General features: G+C 47.9%; 1 protein-coding gene across 2 annotated transcripts in view; it reads left to right on the forward strand.

The window, feature by feature from the left end:
* FAM217B (family with sequence similarity 217 member B) overlaps window positions 1-23,008 on the forward strand; it is a 300,548-nt gene that overhangs the window by 8,324 nt on the left and 269,216 nt on the right. The window contains exon 2 of one of the 2 annotated variants that reach the window (XM_069651034.1): window positions 9,137-9,296. The exons of the other annotated variant lie outside the window; for it this stretch is intronic. Within the exon in view, the coding sequence (XP_069507135.1) occupies window positions 9,211-9,296 (86 nt within the window). The 5' untranslated portion in view covers window positions 9,137-9,210. The remainder of the gene's footprint in view (window positions 1-9,136; window positions 9,297-23,008) is intronic. 2 annotated transcript variants of the gene reach the window in all.

The raw sequence follows: 23,008 nt of genomic DNA on the forward strand, positions 1-23,008 counted from the left end.
TTTTTCGCCCATTTTGCCGAACACAGTTCAGAATTTACATGAGATGACATGAAACATATATACAGTTTTGGTTAACTAACCGCGGCATAGGATCCATCGGAACCAGATCCATCTTGATAATTACTAATCCTTGAGTTTTCTCTGGAACCGCTGAGACATCTCAGTGGCAATTCTCGTATTTTTGCTGAGGACAGCGCCTGTTAGGTTATCTATTCCTTTAGCCCGACTCTAAAACATCTAGTCAAACCTAAGTAGATGGGTACATCTGATTGTTCCTTTGACCATTCTAAGATGGCCGACCTCTCAACTTTCTTGACTCTTTTGTCCATTTTCGATTTCTATATACTAGACTCCATTAGAGTCTGTATACGTGACACACTTGAATCCCTGGTTACTATATCCAAGGACTTTTCCGGCTTCGTCCTGTTGCTGTTCACTTGGCGCATCAGGTTTCTACAGGTATATCCAGAAGGGTGCTTTATCATCATATATAGTTGAAGTTATCTGTATTACATTAGCAACATCTCTGTTGTTTACTTTAAAATTGCAGCTACTCTGTGTCCCGAACTGCGTGCTTCAACGGCTTGTTGCTCTTACAGACCGCGCTGGACGGTCTCCATGACAATGTCTCACAGATCGCGCTGGACGATCCCCTTGGCAGCATCTTCTATACCGCTTGCCCTGTGCTCCCTGCGCACTAGCAGAAGTTAACCTGCAGGTAAGCTGGTCCATAATAGCTTCTTGATCTTTATGGAACCTTATGTGTTCCATCAGGCAAATATATTTTTTTCTCGTAAGTGATTTTGTCCTCTCCTTTTCTTTTCAATAGTGTTTGTAAATCCCGTGCCGCGTTTTAACACGAATCTGCCAAAGGCTACTGCTCATGGCGTTGCAAGCTATTCCTTTGAAGCTGCTCTAAACGTGTCCACAGAAGCTCGTCTAAGAGACCTGTAGCCTCTTGAAGGTACACTTTTTGTTATCTTTTGCAAGCCCTGAAATTTTTCCCCAACAGGGACTCGTACTTAAGATAGCTTCACATACCCTCATGCTGTGAGACTCCATGTGCCAACATCCATTCTGCCTTGAGTGACCAGCGTTAGATTGACATGTGCAGCTTTTTGTGGAATTAGGGTGTGAGTCCTGCTTAATATCTATCGATGACATACTGGACCTTGCTTCCAATCTACTCTTATTTTAAGTTTAAAATCTATTTTTTTCTACTAGGTCATCATTTGTATTCTCTCTGTTTCTAAAATTAGACCATAGGTCATGGGACGCTGCTAACTCTTGAGCTTTCCTGATGCTCTGTGATATCATCCCGGAGGTAGTTTTTTACAACAATACGAGTTTTTTGCATATATAGGTGAGTGACTTTTGAAACTAGTCAGATTCATTAGTCTGCCCTCTCTTTGCTCCACGGGCTATCTTTGATACCCTTGATTTCACTCTCCTGTGATTTACTCTTGATTTCACTCTCCTGTGATTTACTCTTGACTATCAGAATCACTGGACCCTATCATACATCCAGTACCTAAATCACTTAATAAGTTACACACTGCACGATTTCAAATATATCAATTGGAGATCACATATAATTATCCAATTCTAATGGCTACTATTTGGCTTACTCTTCAACTAGATTATTATGATCCATTTTCTAATCAAAGTGAACAATTAGGGCTTTGGCTTGCTGAAATAACCTAAAAAGCATATGTAATGATCTCTGGTCCATCTATATGGACATCACTGATGAATGCACTGCAATGATACCTACAAATGATCAAAACGATTTAACCACCACGTATGCACAGTATTAACGCTTTACTTGAATGAAGCTGTTGTTTGCTCCTATATATGAACCACGATCGAACACATTAACATGTAATCAACTGTATGTGAGCCATACCAGTAGGCCTCCCTTGTTTACATACCATTTCTTGTTCTCTTTCCTTCTCAACGGTACCTACCATCAACCATAAACAGTTCAATTTAGGCTTCTGATGAAGAGGGGTCTCCCTTGAAACGCGTAAAGCCACTTTATATTGAACCTGATGAATGTGTTTTTGCTTTTTGTCACATTTGCTTTATATGTGATTAAAAACGCTCTTTGATTTTGTACATTTTGTGTTCTTAGAATATCTTTTTTGATTTCTATTCTTGTAACAGTTCCTAGTGAATTCATACATATACCTTTTGTGAATTCGTATCTATGATTAATTACCACCACTCTAGTGGATTGTAGACAGTGTGCAAGGGAGGCAAGGGTTCCTACTTTGGATCCTCTTCTTTCTTTCATTTTAAAGCACATCCCAAATTCACAAATGGGATGTGTTTTGAAATGCCCAGGAACATGGGTCTTCCCCAATGTGCCTTTTCAGTAGAGATTCAGGGGAGGGGCAAATCACGGCAGGGTAATTTCTGACCATGTCATGATTTTCTTTTGAAGTGTGACAGCTCTGGGTTAAAACTCGGCTTTCAAACTAGCATTTCCGGGGATGGAAATGCTTTTATTTGTTTATTAATTTCCCAGAGACTGGCCCATTAATGGCTCAGTGAAATGCGCTCCCAGCAACCATGTGGTTTCCTGCAAATAGCGCAAATGAATTAATTTAATGTGATAAAGTAACAAATATTCAAAAAAGTAATACACGTAATATATATTGAAAATAAATAGAAGTAAGGATTCAATCTTCAAATAGCATAACAGTAGAACTAAAGAGAATTAAAAAATGAGTGGAGGTATCGAACAGATAAAATAAATACATAAATGGTCCAAGGGCCATCAAATTCTATTAAATACAATTCAATTCAAGTTGACACTGAATCAGAGGACACAACCCTAGAATATAGGTATGGGCCAGTCACACATTATTGGCAGACAATATATTCTTCACGTTTGCTCTTAGCCGGTATCTCCCACAGGGGCGTTTTACCAGTTATTCATACATAAAAATGTATGCAATTAGTAAGTATATATAGTGTCCAATTTCAAGATGTCCACAAGGACCTACCAGACCCTATCCTCAAACGTTGGTTATTGAAGTACACCAAGGAACCCTAGTCGAATCATCTCAAAAGTTTAAATAACATTCCAGAGTTTTTCTACTATGTTCCAAATCCTGAACAGGGACATATGCAGACTTTGATTGTGAATATTGAGGCATTGCCTCCAAAATGAGAGTTCTTTAATTGTCTCCATTTGGTGAACAAATCTACCTATATGGTTTACATGGGTTATTCTCATACTGGGGCATTCCGTAAGAACGTGTTTCGCTGTTTCACTCTGTTCTCTTTCAAAACACATTCGGCAGAAATATTCATTCTCTGGAATCCCGCGCTCTACACCAACAACAGACAAAGAGTTGTAGGTGGCTAATTCTCAGTAAGATAATGAATCTTCTTAAACCAGGGGAGGGGCTTAAATTCAAGTAGCTTTGGGGACTCTTAAACATATATACCACACTTGAAATAAATGCATAGCTTTTCAGCTTTCCCAGATGTTCAAAGTTCTCTTGCCAATCCCAAAGATACATACTCTTCCCCAGAGAAAGCTTCATGATTAGGTAATGGCCTCCCCACCTGGGAGCCCACTCTATATTGTGGAAGAGAACCTCCATACTCTTTCTAAAACAAGATTTCGTTTGCTTTGTACATTCCTCATCTCCCATACTATCAGAATTGGATTCGTTGGAACATTGAGCATTTTCACATGTAATTGTGCTCTTCTTTTTAGGACCAACGATCTTAATGAAAGGATGCCCACTTCCAGTCTGATTATAGCTATAGGCACGCAGGTGGGGAGCCCAAGTATACCTATCCTAAATTAGTTGCAACCATTTTAAATGAATCATTATCGAGGATTCCAGGCCATATATCACAGTTGGAATCAGATATTGTATATAGAGTTGACGAGCACCCCACAGCGAGTACACACAGCTGTTTCTTGTAAATTGGCATATTAAAGCCGCCAACTGTGCTGCCTTCCTCTTACATGTCTGAATATATGTACTGTGTCATCCACATGCACCAAATTCAACACCAAGATATTTTTATGTAGGGGTGTATGCTATTTCAACGGCCTGAACATGTAAGCACAGTCTGGCGATATTTTTTTCCTGCAAATAGCATCAAGAGAGTTTTGTCCCGATTAATGATCATACCATTCGCTTCAGCATATGCCCACAGTGCCGCCGCCGATCGCTGTATACCACCAAAGGTGTGATCTAAAACAACTATGTAGTAGGCATAAGCCAGCCCTGTACAATAGCGCAAATGCAACAAGCACATTCTCCGCTCTCCATTAATTTGCACTATTTTCTGAGAATCTGGCCCATGGTTCCCTTTCTCATATGAAATTCATGACCAGCATACTAAGAAATTAAATAAAAGACATTGGGAGAGTAACAGGGAGGGCTTACAAAAGATATGGGGGAAGGATATTAATTTGTATTGTCTCTATTGATATTTTATTTCTATTGCGCTCGTACACAAGTGTTTCAGAGTGCGACAAGGCAAGGGAGGGGAACAGGGGAGAACATTACGGCGATCTCACTAGGCCCAGTGACATTGAGAATGCGCAGGTGCATGGGAGAGGGGGAGGGGAAAAGTGCATGGAAGGGGGGAGAAGTGGAAAGTGCGAAGCGGAGCAGAAACAGATAAATAACAATAAATAAATAATAATGGCAACAAACAGTTTTACTGCGGCCAGCAATTTGCAAGTGCTAAGCTTAAGGCAGCAGACAGGGTAGATCTGATAAGTGCAGGAAGAAAAATGGGGGGGCTGTATGGGTACAGATACAGACCCCATTGCAAGGGGTGGCCTGGAGGCAGTGCAGGAGGGTGGCAGGGTGAGCAGGTACCTAGGCCCGGAGGACAGAGGGTGACCAGGTGCACGATGCCAAGAGAGAACAGATCAGCAAGGGAGAGGGGGAGCGAAGGCAGAAGAAAAGTGGAAGGTCTTGAGGTGCTTCCGGAACCGGAGATGGTTCTCCTCAAGTTTTAGAGTGGCAGGGAGGCTGTTCCAGAGGGAGGCCCCAGCCGAAGACAGATCTACCCCCAGCTCGTTTCTTTGAAAAACGACTGACCCTGAGGGAGTTGGAGGTAGAGGAGCGAAGAGCTCGAGAGGGGAGGTATTTGCGGAGGGATAGCTGAAGGTATTTTGGACCCAGGCCCCAGAAAGCCTTGTGGACAATGCAGAGGGTTTTGAATTTAATCCTTGCCTCCACTGGGAGCCAATGGAGAGATTTCAGAGCTGGAGAGATACGATCCCATGGCTTGAGGCCAAGGACAAGTCTTGCAGTGCTGTTCTGGATTAGTTGTAGAGGAAGGTAGATTTAGAAAGAGGCTGTTACAATAGTCCAAGTTGGAGAGAACCAGAGATTGGGATACAATGAGCTTCTGGGGGAAGGAGAGGAAAGGCAGAGTACCTCTAAGGAGTACCTCTATGCCTCCTACCCATGAGATCTCTAAAGGTCGCTACGTATTCATGTCTGTCTTTAGTCTCTTTAGAATAGAAGGAAAACTGGCCTGATAAAGGGATTCCATTTGTGGAGTTATCTGACTCTCCAAGTAAGTAATTTTCTGTTTTGCCCAATGGAATGGGGTGGCCCATTTAGTGTCCTCCAAATGCTCCCCCTCTATGGTTTGGTTAAAAATTACGATTTATGAAAATCTATCTTAAATTCATCAACTTTCTGTAAGGCTTCCAACTCTTCTAGCAGATTAGGAAGAGGAATTGTAGGGGCTATCTAAGAGAGTAATATGTTGTCCTCAAAGATATTCTTCGTTTATGTGAGGTTCCCCCAAATGGGTAGCCCTGGATGCCATGATTATGTTTTATACTGATTCATAGTGGTTCCAAACACAGGGATTATACCACTGCCATGTGGGCCTTCGGTTGAGTCTAACAAGCTTCAATCATCACTTAGAACTATCTCTGAAGCCCATAGATCTCATAGTTGAGGAAGGTTGGTAAATTCTTAATTTGGTGGTGCACAACTGTAGGAATGTTATTAAATGTTTGTCTGCCTTGGATGAAGCCAGACTGATATTTATGAATTAGGTGAGGCATGATCCCTTCCAGCCCAACTGCCAAGATTTCTGTATATAGCCTAACATATGTGTATATTTAGGCAGTAGGCCCGTAGGAGGCACAGTTTGTTGGCTTTTTACCCAGATCCACCAGTAGTTATTTTCAATTCTGCCATAGAGTTGGTTTCCGTGTGTGCATATTTAAATTAATGTTAGTTGGGGAGCCAGTATTGGTGCAAAGGTTTTCTAAAATATACCGGGAAAAATCTCTGGACACTGGGCTTCATTACTTCTTAACGTTTTTATTGGTGACTGTGACGAATCCCAGGATATTGTCCCTACTTACCAAGGCCAGGGAAGTGATGCCGCTACCCGATAGTCCCCCTGGGACTGCTGCTCAGCGACTGGATCTCATGGGAGGGAATCACCCACGTGGGACTGGGGACGATTATCAGGGAAATACGGGTTATACCCTCCCTCCTCTCCCTACCCTATACAGAGTAACACACATCATTACACACTCTTCAGTGTACCTATGTAAGGTAGAACATCCAAAGTACTGAGACAAGGAAGAGAAGGGACTCCCTGTATGAATCCTGCAAAAGAACTGGGACAAAGAAGATTCCAAGCAACCCAGTTGAGAGGAATAACATCAGTACTGGGATGAAGGAGAGGCGCAGATTAATGGAGAGCTCTCCATAGAACTAACTCCACCAGTCTAGTCATTATGAACAATCGGTAAGCTGCAATGCATAAACAGGAAAGAAGGACTAAATAGTTTGTTCAGCCATCCCTTAAGGAGCTGCAAGCAGGTCGGCGGAGCAGAGAAGAGAGACCAGAGGAACCGAGATGCAAGGCGAGAAGGTGAAGCCTCCTGAAGTGGTTCAAGAAAGAAGGATCCTTCGCCTTGCTGGTAGCAGACCACAAATGTCTGTTAAAGAAAAGGGACTGCGCCCTGCACGCTGGCAAAGCAGAGTAGCAGCAAGCAGCAGCTATGGAGACGCTGTGTCTGGGGCAAACGACGCAGAGAGCATGAGGCGAAAGAGATCGACTCCTGGAGCCGACGAGAGCCTGAACAGAAGCTCCCTGAAGGTAGGGGCTAGCCGGGGCTAGCTAGTGGCAACAAAGGGTAAAAGTACTGTGGAGTTCAAGGCTGGGAGGAAAATCCTGTGAGAGAGACTGTAAAGGAACAACTGCATATGAAGTAGGGGTCCGGGACCCTAAGTACAAGAAAGAGTATGAAGAAATCATTTCAAATGGAACAAGGGTCTGAGGTCTCCAAATACGGAGACGTTATTACAACCACTATATACACAGTAGCAGTGCCTGGCAGGGTAGTGAACCAGGTCTGTAATACTAACTAAAGAAGCCATAATATGAACAATCATTGTACCTGGCAGGATAGCGAACCAGGTCTATCTTACAAATAGCAAAGAAGCTGGAAAACAACCAGGGGAAGGCAGAGGTCCCCTCCCCACCCCCACCATCTGTTGACCTGCCTGAAAGTCTGAGACGGATCAGGGGAAGAAATACTTCACCCCACCCCCATTTGTTGAACTGCCTGAAAGTCTAACATAGACCAGGGAAGGGAGATATTCCCCCATCACTTGTTGAGTTGTCACAGTGAATCCAAGAAGAGCCAGAGGGGAGGGAGCCATCCCCCTGGTATTGTGAATAGAATAAGTAATTTGAAGAGACTTTCTTTACTGTGCCTGACATTGATAGCGAAATCCTCCAAGAGAACTGCTAGAAATATTTGTTGTTTTTGTGCAATCAAGTCTCATCACCAGGAGGTGAACACAAAGCCTCAGTCCAGAAGAAGGGGGTAACCCTTCTGGTCGAAGAAGATCCTCGCTTTTCCTAAGTTAAGAGTGTAAGGGTCGGAAATAGGTTTTGACACAGGACGGTGGACTATTTGCTTTAGACGGACAGCCTGACAGAGCCCTTAGTATTTAGTTGAGGCAGGGAACCCCGTATTAGCTTTAGGGACAGTTAGGGATTTCCTCTTATATTTTGACCCTAATAAAAGTCTCTATAACCACAACAATGTCACCTGTGTGTCAGTCTCCTCCTTCCAAACCCTTAAAGTGACAATGTCAACCCCACAGCAATCGGTGAGTCCAGAAAATCCTGCTGTGAAGATATTAATGTCAGCAGCATTGCACCTCTCAGATAGTTAAATTCCATCTGTTCCAGTGGAGATTCAGATGTACATTGACCCGTATATAAATGGACAAAATCCCCACTGATTCGTTCATCTTCATTGTTGCATAAGGTTTTGTCCCCTGAATTTGTGGGCTAGAATTCCATCTACCATATTTGACTTGACATTGTATTTTTGCCATGAAAATAGCAGGGCTTTTTGCGCTTGCTGAGAATTTAATAGAAGTTGTACCTTCACTGCCCTAAATTTAATAATATGTGAAGAGATGGGTTTAATTTGTATGCAGAATCTATGGTTTCCAGATCCTACAGGGCAGACAGACTTAGCAATATGGCTATGATCTCCCCCGAAATACTGCTTTGAAGACATTCAAGTTGTTCACTTTGTTGGTGTCGGAAGTAAGGTTTACCCACAAATACGATCTTGGTGGATACCCATTATTGTTATGGCTGGGGAGAGCCAGGGAAGGGGTGGGGGTGGCCATAGGGATTAGCATGGCCATGGACAGTTAATGGGTGGCTAAATAAGCAAACGCCTACAAGCTTTGTGTCCCTCCCCATGTGCCATTGCTCACTAACTGTACTGTAATGCAATAGTTTCAGCTTGTGCCACATAATAGCCACAACTAAACATGGAGTTTTCAACCTAAGGATAAACGTTTAACATTTAAAAACGATGCGCTGTGTACTCGACCCAGTGATCCATCTTACTTGCTAATTCTGTACTATGTTTAATTTTCCCCACGCCCAGAAAGCAATGAGCTGCCTAATCAAACAGTGGTAATTTGTGGGTGTACAGTGTACAGTTCTTCGTGTGCATATATAGTAGCCAGGGTATGTTTGTGCTCTTCTTACTCTGTCCCAATATAATTCTCTGTGAGCATTGCACCATGCGCTTTTCTTGGTCTCAGGCTTTTCCTGATTACCTTTTTAATGTTGGCAGGTATGATCATTTATAGACGATAAGACCATGCCAAGGGGAGCCGTTCTGCTGCAAGAATTCCTTCAGGTGTCGTTATGGGACCGGCCATCCAGGACTGGCCCGCTTTAGGGGCTCGCAGAAAGGAGACCCAAGACCAGGAAAGTGGCCAAGCAATGTTCATGTAAGGACATGTGCATTTTTAGATTTGATTATGTAATATCTGAATTATATTTAGAAGCCGCATGTCTAGCCTGCCACTGACAAAAGGCCATGCTCCTATTTCAGTGCTTGAGTCAAGCGCATAGATGAAAGCGACTGATGTTACTTCTGAAATCATTTAATTGGAATGACAGTTTCATCACTTACAACCCATATGTGGGGGAGTAACTTATCAACAAATAGTTTCAGTAACACATAGTAATGCCACGCCCACTAGCCCTCACCACTTCTCCCCAAAATGAAATCAAAATGAGACAATATGCCAGAGGTGGTGCCGGTGGCCCACACTGTAGGCAATGGTCCCCCACCCAAGTTAAGGGCCCAAGCGCAGCAAGGGTCCCTTAACGAGGTTGGCACGCCATTACCTACAGGGTGGCGCCAGCCACCAAGGGGCATATCGCCATTAGCACCCGTGTAGATCTTCATGGGGTGCTAATGGGAAGGGGGGGCCGGGAAGGGAAGGGCCCAACGCAAATGAAAGTGCTCAGAATGCAGGCTTTCCTTTGTGAATACAGCCCGCGTTTGAGCATTTTCATTGGCTATGGATGCCTCTCAGGGTGCTAAAGTGGTGTTAACACCCCGTTCCAAGGGATGGAACGGGGGTAACGGCCCGGCAGCCCAAGTCATCGGTGCGAGCGAAGCAAGGGCTGTTAACGAAGGCTCCAAGCTGTCCTGTTCAATGAATGAAAATACTATGCCAAGATGGCCACCATGGAAAGGGAAGGCGGTTCTACGGTACCTGATTGGCTGCGCCCACGCACTGGGTGCTAATGGTAAATACAGTCACATATATGCCAGAATTGTCAATGTTTGTTAATTCATGTTGGAAGATAATACAAGTTGTCTGCTTCGACATTTGGTAGTTTGGGTTATTTTGGTTGGTTGATCAAGTACTTTCGCCAATGTGCTTCATGCAGGGGGTATTTATTGAACCATTTAAGGTATTCATCCTTTAAGGGTTTTGGGATCATTCCCTTTTATTTATTTAAAAAAAATTGTATTGTGATTTGTAAAGCGCCTACAGGCAATATCACTCACTTCAGCGTGTTCGGGAAAGGTGGGGAACAAGGGATGGGGAGGAGGTAAGACGTAAAGGGAGGAAAGGGTCGAAGTAGGAAGTACAATACAGAAAAGGTGTCTTCTCAGAGTTACCATCTGTATGGTTTCCTCAATATCTTTGAGTCTTAAAAATGCATTCCAAAGTCAGGGAACTTGTATTGACAGGAATCCAGTACCAATTTGATGATTCTTTGAGGGTTTTAACTGCAGATTATTTGCTGACGATAGTCAAAGGTTTCATGAAGGGGAAGAATAGTTTACATTGTCTATAAGGTATTTCATTCAACCTTCCAAACTGTCTTATGAATAAGCTAATGGGCTGTGAGTTTAGCCCTCCGTTTGGCAGAAAGCATATGCAGTGTTTTTAAGGTATTGCATCAAAAAAGAACCTAAAAACGAGGCAGAAAAAAAATCTTCTTCGAAATTCGATTAAAAATAATTGTTGTGGGGGCGCTGTTGAGCAGCTCAGAAAATGGCTGCTTAGCTTTTGAGCCCCGTTTCTGCCTGCCCGAATCCGCCAAATATCGGCGCTCATCCTTGGTGTTCCCCGACCTTACAGCCACGATTTGACTGCTGACACCATCCTCGCCGTGTGTTTGTAGTTTGGGGAAGAATCAGTGCCTGGGGCCCGAGATATGAACACTTGATCCTTCGCTGGCTGTGCGGCCTCCTCTGCTGGTCCTCGTTGAGGAGACCTGCCGCTGCCCTGCTCAGGGCCGCCTGTTGCGGCCCCCGCTTGAGAGCGCCGCCTTGCCCGCTCCCCCTACGGTGCCAGTTGCACGTATCCTGAGGCGCTTCCTGGCTGGTGGGGTCTGGCATCCTGGCGGCAGCCGCTGGGGCGAAGCTCTCTGGCCGTTCATCGGCCCGCATGCGGATGTGCAGGTGGAGCGGCCTTGCACTGCCGGACCGGCTGCTGCAGCAACCGGATTGTGGAGTCGGCGAGGTACTGCGTCCGCGGGGTGGGCTGGAGCCCCCCGCAGCCCTCCCTGAACGCAGCTCCATGGGTCTGGTGGTGTCGGGAGGCCACTCTCCCTGCGCCGCGGTGCCACACGAACTTCCGCCCGGTGTCCTTGGCGGCTCGCTGGGCACTACGCGGGCCGGTGCTCTTACTCAACTTCTTGGGCCACAGCATAGACGGCCTGCAACGGCCATGGGGAGTGGACGGTGCCCCCCACGCGGCTTTCCACACACATAGCCCTGCTGCCCTAATAAGGATCTACCACCAGAGTCCCCCTGCGCTGTGCCTCTGCTGGAGAGGTCCACGGCCATTGGCGCTTCCCCCTGCTGTGGGGCCCGCACTACTACCTGGCGGCCAGCCACTGCCCCCCCCCCGAATCATCGACCCGAGGTCCGGGGCCCAGCCTCAGTGGAGGGGGCGTTGGCCGTCTGGGGGCTCCATTCTACGCCGTGGGACGCACCGGTTTCGCCACCCTAAAGGCAGCAAGGTGGGTGCTGGGGGCCTCATCTTACTCCCCTGCTGGTGATCTCCCTATCGACGCCTCCACTCCCCTGCAGCCAGACGACCGCCCCGCGGGGGCCTCAGCACCGAACCCATTGACCAACTCCTCTACTGGATGCGAACTGTAGGCCTGGCCTAACACCTGCTCCTAAGTTAATGATATCGGGAGCAACGGGCCACAACCTGACAGTTTGTAGCGCCCATTGTTGCCCCTGCCGACCCAGGGCCTGTGCGGAACATCCGCATGGGCTGGTGGCAGTGCCTGCCCAACCTGCCTCAAGCCGGTCTGGACTACATTTGCGCCACCATTCCTCCCGCCGGTGGGTGCTGCCGCCGACATAGCTCTCTGTCACCCGCAACACATTGTTGGAATCACTGGCCCTGCTATTGGGGTGCACTCGGTCAGCACATCCGTCCCACGCATACATCAAGTCTTGGGGATACTAGTGGGGCGCTTCTGAGGCCGCTATCCATGCGACCCCCATACAGCCGTTGGGCCTCCCCGGCACTCCAGCACTGCTCTAAAACCTGGATACCCGTCAGCGGCAACACCTTACATCTACCTGCAGTGCCATGTCTAACAAATCGCGTGGAGCCAATAAAACAGGGGCAATGGATAAATATGCTAAGGCAACCCCCAAATCCGACCAAGGACAAGCACCTTCCAACCAGGAGGACTCTGCTGCCCACTCTTCCACAGCGACACCGACCTTGCGACGATCCTGGAGTCCATGACGAAGAATTTTGCTGCATTTCATGAAAAGTTAAACGACATCAATGCCAATGTGGCGTCGCTTAAATCACAAATAAGCCATGCTGGTGCCAGAATGACAGAGGCGGAAGACCGAATGGCCACTAATGAAGATAATATACTCGCCCTTCAGGACACTGTTGTTAAGAAAGGAGGAAGGCAATGAATGTGTCAAGGGAAATGTGCACGGAATCGCACAGTGAACAACTTTGAATCTAACAACGTGCATACAATACCCAAGACTCGTGTACACTAAAACCCAGGAGTGCAAATAGAGTGAAACAATAATACCAATATATGAAAAGGGATGTGGGGTAAGCACTTAGAACCTCCTTATGACTGAAAGGAAAGTCGGCAAACTTGTTACCCACTATGCTATTACAGATACTGACAGCGCTAAGCCCACGTAGAGGGCAAGCAAGGACAGGATCTGTGAGCTGACACTCTGGATGATACTGAATAAGGAACTTAGAAACAGTACTCACGAGGACCGGAAAGACCACTTGAATGTCAGTAAACCCACGAACCCAGTTGATCAAACTGGGACCCAGAAAACTATAACAGCAATGGGTGGAGGATAACTAAATACATAAGACCCAAGTCAAGGGGCAAGTAGGAAATGTGATGATAGAATAGAGAGGAAAACAAAAGGCATTCACACAGGGGTTAGTTACAACTGCACCCCACACCTAATAATCAATGGGAAATAAATGCAGAAGTGCAAAGGAAAACATGGAATGGATCCCAATAGAAGGTAAGGATCAGGAGCAGGGAAAATGATATCACAAAAGGAAACCTTTCCCACCCATCCAAGGAGAAAAGGCAGGAAGCTAAATCTATAAAGGGAAAGACTAATGCATTAAGTTTTTCAGTAGCAAAGGACAGCATCAAAGAAACAGAACACAGGCAAATTGGGCTGCATCAAAGGGTAGAGCACAGAGAAAGGCTGCCTGCAGACAGAGGAAGACAGAAAGGGAAATCCAGAAAGCAGAAATCAATTAAGCACATAAATTCGAAATCCAGGGCAGAGGAACAAGAAACAGGAACTAGGAACAAGGCACAAAAGCTAGGAACCAGGAACAAGGGACCAGTCACAACAGGAACACTGCAACAATGACCAGCGCTGGACTGAAGTAAACTGAGGCTTTTAAAGCTGCTTAACGAGCACACCCCTCAGGTGTGCCGCCTGCTGCACCTGCAGCCACAGGTGTTGCCTATCCTCCACCCAACCTTGTCATGCAAGGGAGGAGGTGAAGCAGTGAGCCAGGCATTCTGGGAAGCATAGTCATTAGATTAAAGTAGCATGCTGGCTGCCAAAAACCTGGAATGGATCCGGAAGGGAAGTAACTTGGAAAATAAGGTTTTAGCGCTCCCAATTCATCACAGCACTGTAGCATAAGGTTCGGAGGAAATGTCCAGTAGGGAATAAACCCCAAAACATGCCCCCAAGTGACGGGAACGGGAGCGAAGGGAGCGAGCCGTGACAACTGTAACCTCTCTTAGCCGGGACATGAAGGCAGTAAAGGCCAAGTGCGACGACCTGGAATCGCGATCTCGCACGAACAATGTTCGCATAATTGGAGTGTCTGAAAATGCCCTCAAGGGCCACATGGAATTGGCGATGGAAGATCTATTGAAGGAGCTACTTGGCAATCCCGCTCTGTCCCCACAGTTTACAGTGGAGTGTGCCCATAGAGCCTTGTCAGCGCGACCTGCGCCCGGCGACTTCTCAAGGCCCATCATTGCGAAAATCCTCTATTACAGGGATAGAGGCCTCATCCTACGTTTATCTCGCGAAAAAGGAGAACTGCGCCTGGGGCCCCAAACAATTAGAATCTTTCCCGACTTCTCTGTGGCAGTGCAACAAGAGAGGCGCCAATTTCTGGGGATCAAGAAAATGCTGCGTGAACGCAACATCCCATATGCAATGCTGCTCCCCGTGCGCTTAAAGCTCACATTCAAAGGGAAACTGTACTTCTTTACGGTGCCTGACGAGGCGGCAAAGTTCATTGAGGCACAGATACTACTCCATGAACCCCCTGAGAATCACATGGACAATGACTGACCCGCTCTATGTCACTCCTCTTGGGCCTTGATGCATCATTGACACTAACCTTCCTCACCCGTGCCGTCATGCAGGGTTTTTTTTCCGGACGGGGCTGCGCCCCCGCCCGGCTCGGGGGCGGGGGGGACATGCCTCAATGCAATATCCCTATCCCCTAACTCAAAAAATCATCGAGGGGAACAACATAATAAGCATACTCTGAACGCCGAACTCTTGTACCCTAGTGATACTCTATAATTGACTTAATTTTACCCGTTGGCAACACAGCAACGGCGCACCCCACTGCAGTTGCAACCTCATGTTGGAATGTTTGATTGTTGATGGCCCCTGTTGGGCTAAAGGGAAAGCTGGTCCGCGTTGGGATCGGCCAACCAGCACCCATCCTTTGAGGGATGCCGGACTTGGAAGGGGAAGGGTGGGAGTGGGCACTGCTGGTTGGTATTGGCCGGCGAGGGTGGGGGGTGGGGGAAACTGCGGATGTTATATTGGAAAAGGCAGAGGCGGACTGGAAGACCACAGTACATAGGATGACCCGCGTAGCGGTGGTTCCCACCTTAAATATACTCTACAACAGTGGTGGGATGTTCCCTAGACTCTTAGAATGCCTACAACAGTGATGTCCTGGAACATTCGGGGCTTCATTAACTACATGAAGGCTCGTAAAATCATGGCCTATGCCAATAGATATGGTTGCACGATATTGCTTTTGCAAGAAACACACTCCACGGGCCCTCTATGGCACCATCATGGGGACCGCACAGATATTCCACCTCATACTCCACTCGGGCCAGAGGGGTGCTGACAATGGTTCACAAATCACTTAAGTTTGTACTCCACAAGAGCTATATAGATCCGGAGGGAAGATATGTCATACTGCATTGCGCAATAGCGGACAGAGAATATCTGTTGGTGAATACCTATGGCCCAAATGTGGACTCCCCCGACTTTGTCGACCTGGTGGTATCTATATTGCTGGGCTATATGGGGGTGCCGATCTTGGAGGGGGGGGATATGTATTTCACACTGGACACTGTACTGGACAGAACAGGCACAGCCCCCAGACTACTGTCCGGTGCAGCATGTAGACTCCTAGCACACAGCACAACGCTCGACATTCGTGATGCATGGAGGGCATTGCATCCACAAGCACGTGAGTATACCCACTACTCCTCAGTACACGATAGCTCCTCCAGAATTTACCTGTTCCTACTGTCAAGCGCAATGCTGGGTAGAGTGGCGGAAACACAAATACTTGCTTGCACTTTATCGGATCATTCACCGATCTTGATATCCCTAGAACTGGGAACTCCTGCCACTACCATCAACACATGGCGATTCAAGTCTTCCGCCCTGCAGGATATCGTATTCAAGGGAGACCTCCTTGCCGACATCCAGTCCTATTTTGATCATAATACGCCCCAGTCCACTACCTTGGGAGTCCGTTGGGATGCCTTCAAAGCCTTTATCAGGGGAATGTCCATATCTAGGGAGGCGGGAGTCCTTAAACCTATAAGAGCAGCCCTTAGCCGCTCCGAAGCCAAACTGTGTGAACTAGAGCGGGCTCACCCGATGTCAGTTGACCCTATCACCCTCTCCCAAATTAGCAAAGAACTCCAATTTTTCAATGAACAGGCCACCAGGGAAATCCAATACTTTAGCCGTCCACAAGCTGCACGGAAATATGGCGAGGGTGATAGACACGGCAAAACACTAGCTGCTCTGGTGAGTGGGGCCAAACTCAGATAACTTGTGTTAAGGATTGTCAGGGGGCAGTACGGTGGTCCGACCAACAGATCTTGGAGGTCTTTATGGACTTCTTCTCGGAACTATACTCCCAACCCTCCGAGCACAGTGACTCCCATATGCGAGACCTCCTCGAGCAGATACCCATGACTTTATCTCCCCCGCAACCAGAGACCAACTAGACTCCCCAATCCTATTAGATGAAATAGTTGAGGCCATATCCAGTTTCCCTAAGGGAAAGGCACCAGGCCCCAACGGGCTAACGGCAGAATTCTGCCAGGAACACGTAGCTATACTGGCCTCTAAATTACTTGAAGTATGGAATGATTCACTCTGGCTACGGTCTCTTCCTCCAACATTACGCGAGGCCGTCATAACGGTCCTACTCAAACCCGGTAAACCCAGCGATGAGTGTGGATCGTACAGGCCCCTATCATTAATGAATTTGGACACTAAAATGTTCGCTAAAGTAATTGCCAATCGCTTCCTTCCGGTCATGACATATATGGTCCACGACGACCAGTCAGGCTTCGTGCCTGGGAGATCCACATCCCACAACATTAGAGGGCTGCTTAACGTCATGTCGCGAATTGATCAGGACGCAAGTGCAGTTGCAGTTACACTCGATGCCCAAAAGGCATTTGACATGGTGTCCTGGAAGTACATGTGGCTAGTATTGGAAACTATGGGCATAGGGCCTAACATGATGGCTTATATTAAGTTATTATATACTTCCCCAGTGGCTAGAGTTCGAGTCAACTCCCAGACATCGGGCCTGTTCCCTCTCTTTAGAGGCACCCGACAGGGCTGTCCGTTCTCCCCGTTGTTCGCCCTGGCAATAGAGCCGATGGCGGACCATGTCAGGGCGCGCCACTCACGTAAAGGGATACGGCTGCAGGATGCTTCTGAAATTATTTCGCTCAATGCGGATGATGTGCTATTGTTCATTAGAGACCCCACTGCCCACCTTGACCCAATTTTACGCGACATCACCCGCATAGGCACACACTCCGGATTCACTATAAATTACACCAAATCCGAGCTCTTCCCTCTCACCAGCTCCACTCTACGACCCGCCACCGATTACCCTCTCCGCTGGTCCCCTGACGGGATTAAGTACCTAGGAGTCCAGGTGTCCCTGACCAAGGATACATTGTTAGCAGACAACTACCTGGCCGCGGCACAGCAAGCCGAAGCCAAAATGGCGCGTTGGCGCTCCCTTCCACTATCACTAGCCGGGAGACTCTCACTTGTAAAGATGATATAGCTCCCCAAGCTGTTGTACGTATTCAGTAACGTACCCATTTGGCCCGTAAAGAAATTACAAATCTACACAAGCTGTGTGCTCAGTTCTTATGGCATTCCGGCGCTGTATGTAAAAAATGGTCTGACATGACACTCCCCTACGATAGAGGGTGGTTCACCGCCCCTGATATGCTGCGGTACTGGATCGCAGCACAGGCACAGTTCGCTTCTTACTGGTATCCTGGGCCCCCTCCTCGCCCCCATGTCAGGCTGGAAACTCTGGTGGCAGCAGGCACTAACGCAATGTCATTAATACTGCATCAGCAGTACGAACCGGACTCACCAATAGACCTGGTACAAACCACTGTGCAAGCCTGGGGTTGGATATTCGAGACATGAGCTGAACAGCACCCATACTACAAGTGGCTCCCCGTCTGGCGGTTCCCCGGGCTGGAACCCACACATGACACAGCCCTGGCGCGACACTGGGAGACCTTGGGGTACTTTGCTCTAACTAATTTCTACCCAGGTGGGCAGTTCCTAACACCACAGACATGGAGGCCGGGTCACTCAGGTTCAGCACTGGAACTTCTGCAATATTATAAACTCTGTGCCGCCTTCCGGAAGGCATGGCCTGACTTCCCCAATGAACCCCCAGACTCCCCTGGGATTGCCTACATCGCCAACTCGGGCAGCGCCCGTGGGGTGGTCTCTTCATTGTACAAGCTTTTGCTGGTTGCTCCCCCACCCCAGCCCTCCAGGGCCCGGGACGACTGGGCGTCCAAACTGGAGGTGGAGCTCACTGACCACCTATGGGAAAAGATGTGCTCTCATACCAACAGGGTCTCCCTAAACTTCCGCTACCAAACCATACAGTACAAATTGCTAAACAGACTGTATTACACCCGCACAAGATCTCCGGGTTTGCACGTTCCGACCCACAACTCTGCCCTCGCAGTGGCGCGGAGGGCGCTGACCATTTGCACATGTTTTGGGACTGCCCGAGGCTGTGCGCATTCTGGGGCAAGATACTGGAAACCCTATCTGAAATCAGCAATGCTGCTGTTGACCCGGACCCGATGGGAGTTCTGTTTGGGGTGTGGCAGTCTGAGGGGGCTAAAAGTATGGCCAAGTTTCTGAATGTGAGCTGTATAGTAGCTAAGAAATGTGTCTTGCAGAACTGGAAGAGCTCTTCTCCTCCCTCCATTCCAGATTTTATTTTATTTTTTTAAATATATTTTTATTTTTTCAATAACCAATACAATCTTAATATCATTTTCGAAGCAGTTGCGTATTAGTAATAACTCCCCCCTTCCCTCCCTCACCATTAGACCAAGTCCGTAAAGATATGCTGCAGTCTATATGTGCCAGGGTTTAGCGTGGGCTGTCCGGGTCCCCACCGGATGAGCTGTCTTCCTTTGTGCGGAACAGAGCCACCGTGAGGGCCACCCACTGTAATAGGTCATCAGAGGTGTCAATTTTCTGCTGTCGTTGTGCTAGCTCCCAAGCCCCTGTTTCGGCTGTAGACCATCTACGTAGGTCCTCCCACCACGTTGCGACACTGGGGGCCCTGAGGCATTTCCAGGCCATGGCAATTCGTCTTTTTGCCAGGATATACATTAGGTCCTTGAGCCTATTTAGGAGCTTGTTCTTTTTACTTTTAGGGTATAAGCCCATGATGCAAGCTTTGGGGGACTGCACGTCCAATGTTATGTCAGCCTCGGCCAACCTTTGCTTTGATTTGTGTCCAGAAGGCATGTATTGCCGGGCATCCCCAGAACATGTGGGACAATCCAGCGGAGGGTGCTTGGTATTTAGGGCACAACGCGGCGCCCGTACTGCTGAATCTGGAGATAATGCCCGGGGTGAGGTATGCCCTATGAATGATGTAGAATTGTATGAGCTGGAAACGGGCATTTCTAGATACCTTTTTGTGGTAATATGTTATAGCCTCCCACTCTTTGTCTTCGAACAGCGTGCAGAATTCTAGTTCCCATTTTACCTTGCTCTTGAGTTCTTGTTGTGTGGCGCAGTTGAGCAGGGTCTCATAGAGCCTTGAAGTTTCATGTCCTCCCTCTGCCGCGCTCAACAGGTTCTCAATGACCTCATGCCCGGTGTTGAGGGTTTCCATCTCTGGCCATTGTTTCGTGAGTCTATTCACTACCGCTCCGTGTAGGAGGAATTGACCTGGCGGTATCCCCGTGGTTTCCTGCAATTCGGTGAACTTGAGGATGCCCTGGTCATCCGCAAGATCTCCCAGGGTGGCGATGCCAAAGGGTTCCCATATGTTCCTGATCACCTTCCGGCCCTCTGATCTGGTTGACATGATTGCAACTATCGGGATCTGTGGGGTGTAGGGGTCGACCAATTTGGCAATTTTGCAGGCCCGCCTCCAAATCAGAGTGCCCAGGTGGATTAAATAAGAGTCTTGATGTCTCACATCCGGCTCGATCCAGAGTAGGTCTCTAAGCAGCTTCAGTGAGTCTGTGGGCTGTAGCAGGCGAGTGTCCGTGGAGTTGTCGTCAGCCATCCATTGGATCATGTGCTTCAGTTGGCCTGCCAAATAGTGGAGTTCAAAATTGGGGATTCTGAGGCCTCCTTTGTCGTACGGTCTCTGCGTTGCGTCTAAGGCAACTCTGTGCCTTCCTTCGTGCCATAGAAATTTCCAGCAGAGTTTGTTTAGCTCTTTGAAGAATTGCTGCGGGATGTTGTACGGGACGTTGGTGAAGAAGTACAGGAGTCCTGGTAGTGCTACCATTTTGAGAAGCCCTGCTCTGCAGGCCACCGAAAGGGGCAGCTTGCTCCAAAAGTAGATTGATTTGACTAAGCCCTCTTTGGCCTTCTCAGTGTTCAGTGCATGTTCAGTTCTGGGGTCTCGGTGGATCCTAATGCCCAGGTATTTAAATGAGGTGGGTTCCCATTTGAGAGCTAGCGGGGGGAGGTGTTCCTTCTTGGTCGTGCTTAGGGCTGCTAGGGGGTACAGGCAAGACTTATCGTGGTTGATTTGGATCCCCGTGCATCTATAAAACCCCTCCAATGTCTCCAGTATGTAGGGTAGTATGTGTTCGGGGTCCTTCAGGTAAAGGAGCATGTCGTCCGCGTACATAGAGACTAGGTGGGTCACCCCGTTTATTGTTATGCCCCTGTCTCCATACTCCTGTCTAAGATATGCCGCCACTGGTTCAATAGCTAACATGTAAAGTAAGGGGGATAGGGGGCATCCCTGCCAGGTTCCTCTGGAGAGGTTCCATTTGTCAGAGAAAGAGTTATTGGTTTGGACTCTGGCAGTGGGGTTTGTGTAGGTGAGTTTGACCCAATTTAAGAAGGTTGGCCCTATCCCCATCTTGGCCAGGGTGGCATGGAGCTATTTCCACCGTACCGAATCAAAAGCTTTGGAGGCGTCCAGGGACGCCACTGCACATTTTCCAGGCTCACTATCCGTGCTGTATATGACATGGTGCAGCTTGCGTAGGTTTTCTGTGATGGAGCAGCCCTGCACATACCCCATCTGGTCATGGTGGATTAGGTGCGGGATGGCTACTTGTAGTCTCCTTGCCAGTAGCGCCGTTAGTATCTTATTGTCCACGTTTAGCATGGACAAGGGCCTGTACGAGCCGCATTCTGAACTGTCTTTATTGGGTTTTAACAAGGGGATGATGACAGCTTCGCTCATGGTATCGGGGAGGCGGCCCTCCTCGTACGCCTCGTTATACACCCGGGATAATAATGGGGCTAGTATGTCCTTGTAGTTCTTATAAAACTCACCAGGGAGTCCGTCAGGCCCCGGTGTTTTCCTGAGGGTAATGTTCTGATGGTGGCCATGACCTCATCTGGAGTGATGGGACCATCCAGGGACTCGGCATGTGTTCATCTAGGTTTGGCAGCCTGATGATGTGAAGGACATCTTCGATTTCTGTGTCCGTGGGTGGTGTGGGGTCAGAGTATAGGGCCTGGTAGTACTCTTTGAATGCTAGGTTTATCCCAACTTGTGTGTGGATGTTCAGGCCATCTTTGCCCCGGATTAGGCAGATGGGTGTTCTGGGGATCTCGCGCTTGTATAGCCACGTGAGCAGTTTCCCGGGTTTATTACCTAGGCCCTGGTTCCTTTCAGTGTATTTCGCGTAGCTTAGTTTCCCCAGTGTCTCCCAATGCGTTAGGCAAGCTTGTTTAAGTTCTATTATTTTATGCATATGGGCCGGGTCTGGGGATAGCGTTGATTCTAGGTCTTTCAGCTCTGCTTCAGTGCAAGCTACCAGGGACGTGGTGAGTCTTAGGGCCCCTCCGGCGGCGGCTATCATTTCTCCCCTTATCACTACCTTGTACGCCTCCCACGCTGTGCTTATGTGTTGGACACTGTCAATGTTGGTTTGCCAATAGTCTGTCGTGCCTTGTCTGATTTGTTCATTGAAGGCTTTGTCTAGCAATGCCTCGTATCTGAGTTTCCATGTCGGGACGGGGGGCCTAGGGGCTGTTAATGTCCATGTGGTAATCAGGGGGGAATGGTCTGACAGCACCCTGGCCAGGTACTGTGTATCTTCGAACAGGGCTAGGTGTTCGTCACTGGCGAATAGACAATCCATTCTAGTGTGGACTTTGTGCGGAGGGGAGTAAAAGGAATAGGCTCTGGTTTCAGGGTGCTGTTCTCTCAATAGGTCTTTCAGGGCAAATTGTTGCGTGAGGGCATTTTGTATTTTAGCAGGTGGGGAAGGGCAGACATGCTTGCTGTCCGATCTATCCTTACGAGAGTCCAGGGTGTAATTGTGGTCGCCTCCCCATATTATTATGCCCTCTCTACATGGGCACAGGCGGGTGTACAGTGAGCGAAAGAAGACGGTAGCGTCATGGTTAGGAGCGTAGGTGCTAATCAGGCAAAGGTCTCTCCCCTCAATGGTGCCTTGTATCGGGGCCATTCTGCCTTCATTATCCGTTTTGGTGAGAGTCAGGGTAATGGGGATAAAAGGTGCGATCCATATCAGGACTCCTCTTGCGTATGTGGAGTACGTGGAGCCTATTAAGGTTCCCTCCAGACTTTGGCCAATGCCGCTAGTTTGGGTGCGTTTAGGTGTGTCTCTTGCAGCAGGGCGACTCCAACTTTGTTGCGTTTCATGTAGGAGTGGATGCAATGCTGTTTGACATAGCTGTTTAAGCCCCTGACATTCCAGAACATTATTCTGATTTTGTCAGCCATGGTCTACGTATGGTTGGACTTGTGGGCGGTCCATGGTCGAGGTCCCGGGTGGGTCCGTTCAACCCCATGATGATCCTGCAGTAGGTGGTCTTGGTCTGTTTCCTATTCAACTTTAACTGGGTTCCCGTCTTGGGGTTCCCTTCCCGCTGAACATTAACCTTTAA

Source organism: Ambystoma mexicanum, chromosome 3p, assembly GCF_040938575.1.
Source record: "Ambystoma mexicanum isolate Mex_15411 chromosome 3p, UKY_AmexF1_1, whole genome shotgun sequence".
NCBI classification, from domain to species: Eukaryota; Metazoa; Chordata; class Amphibia; order Caudata; family Ambystomatidae; genus Ambystoma; species Ambystoma mexicanum.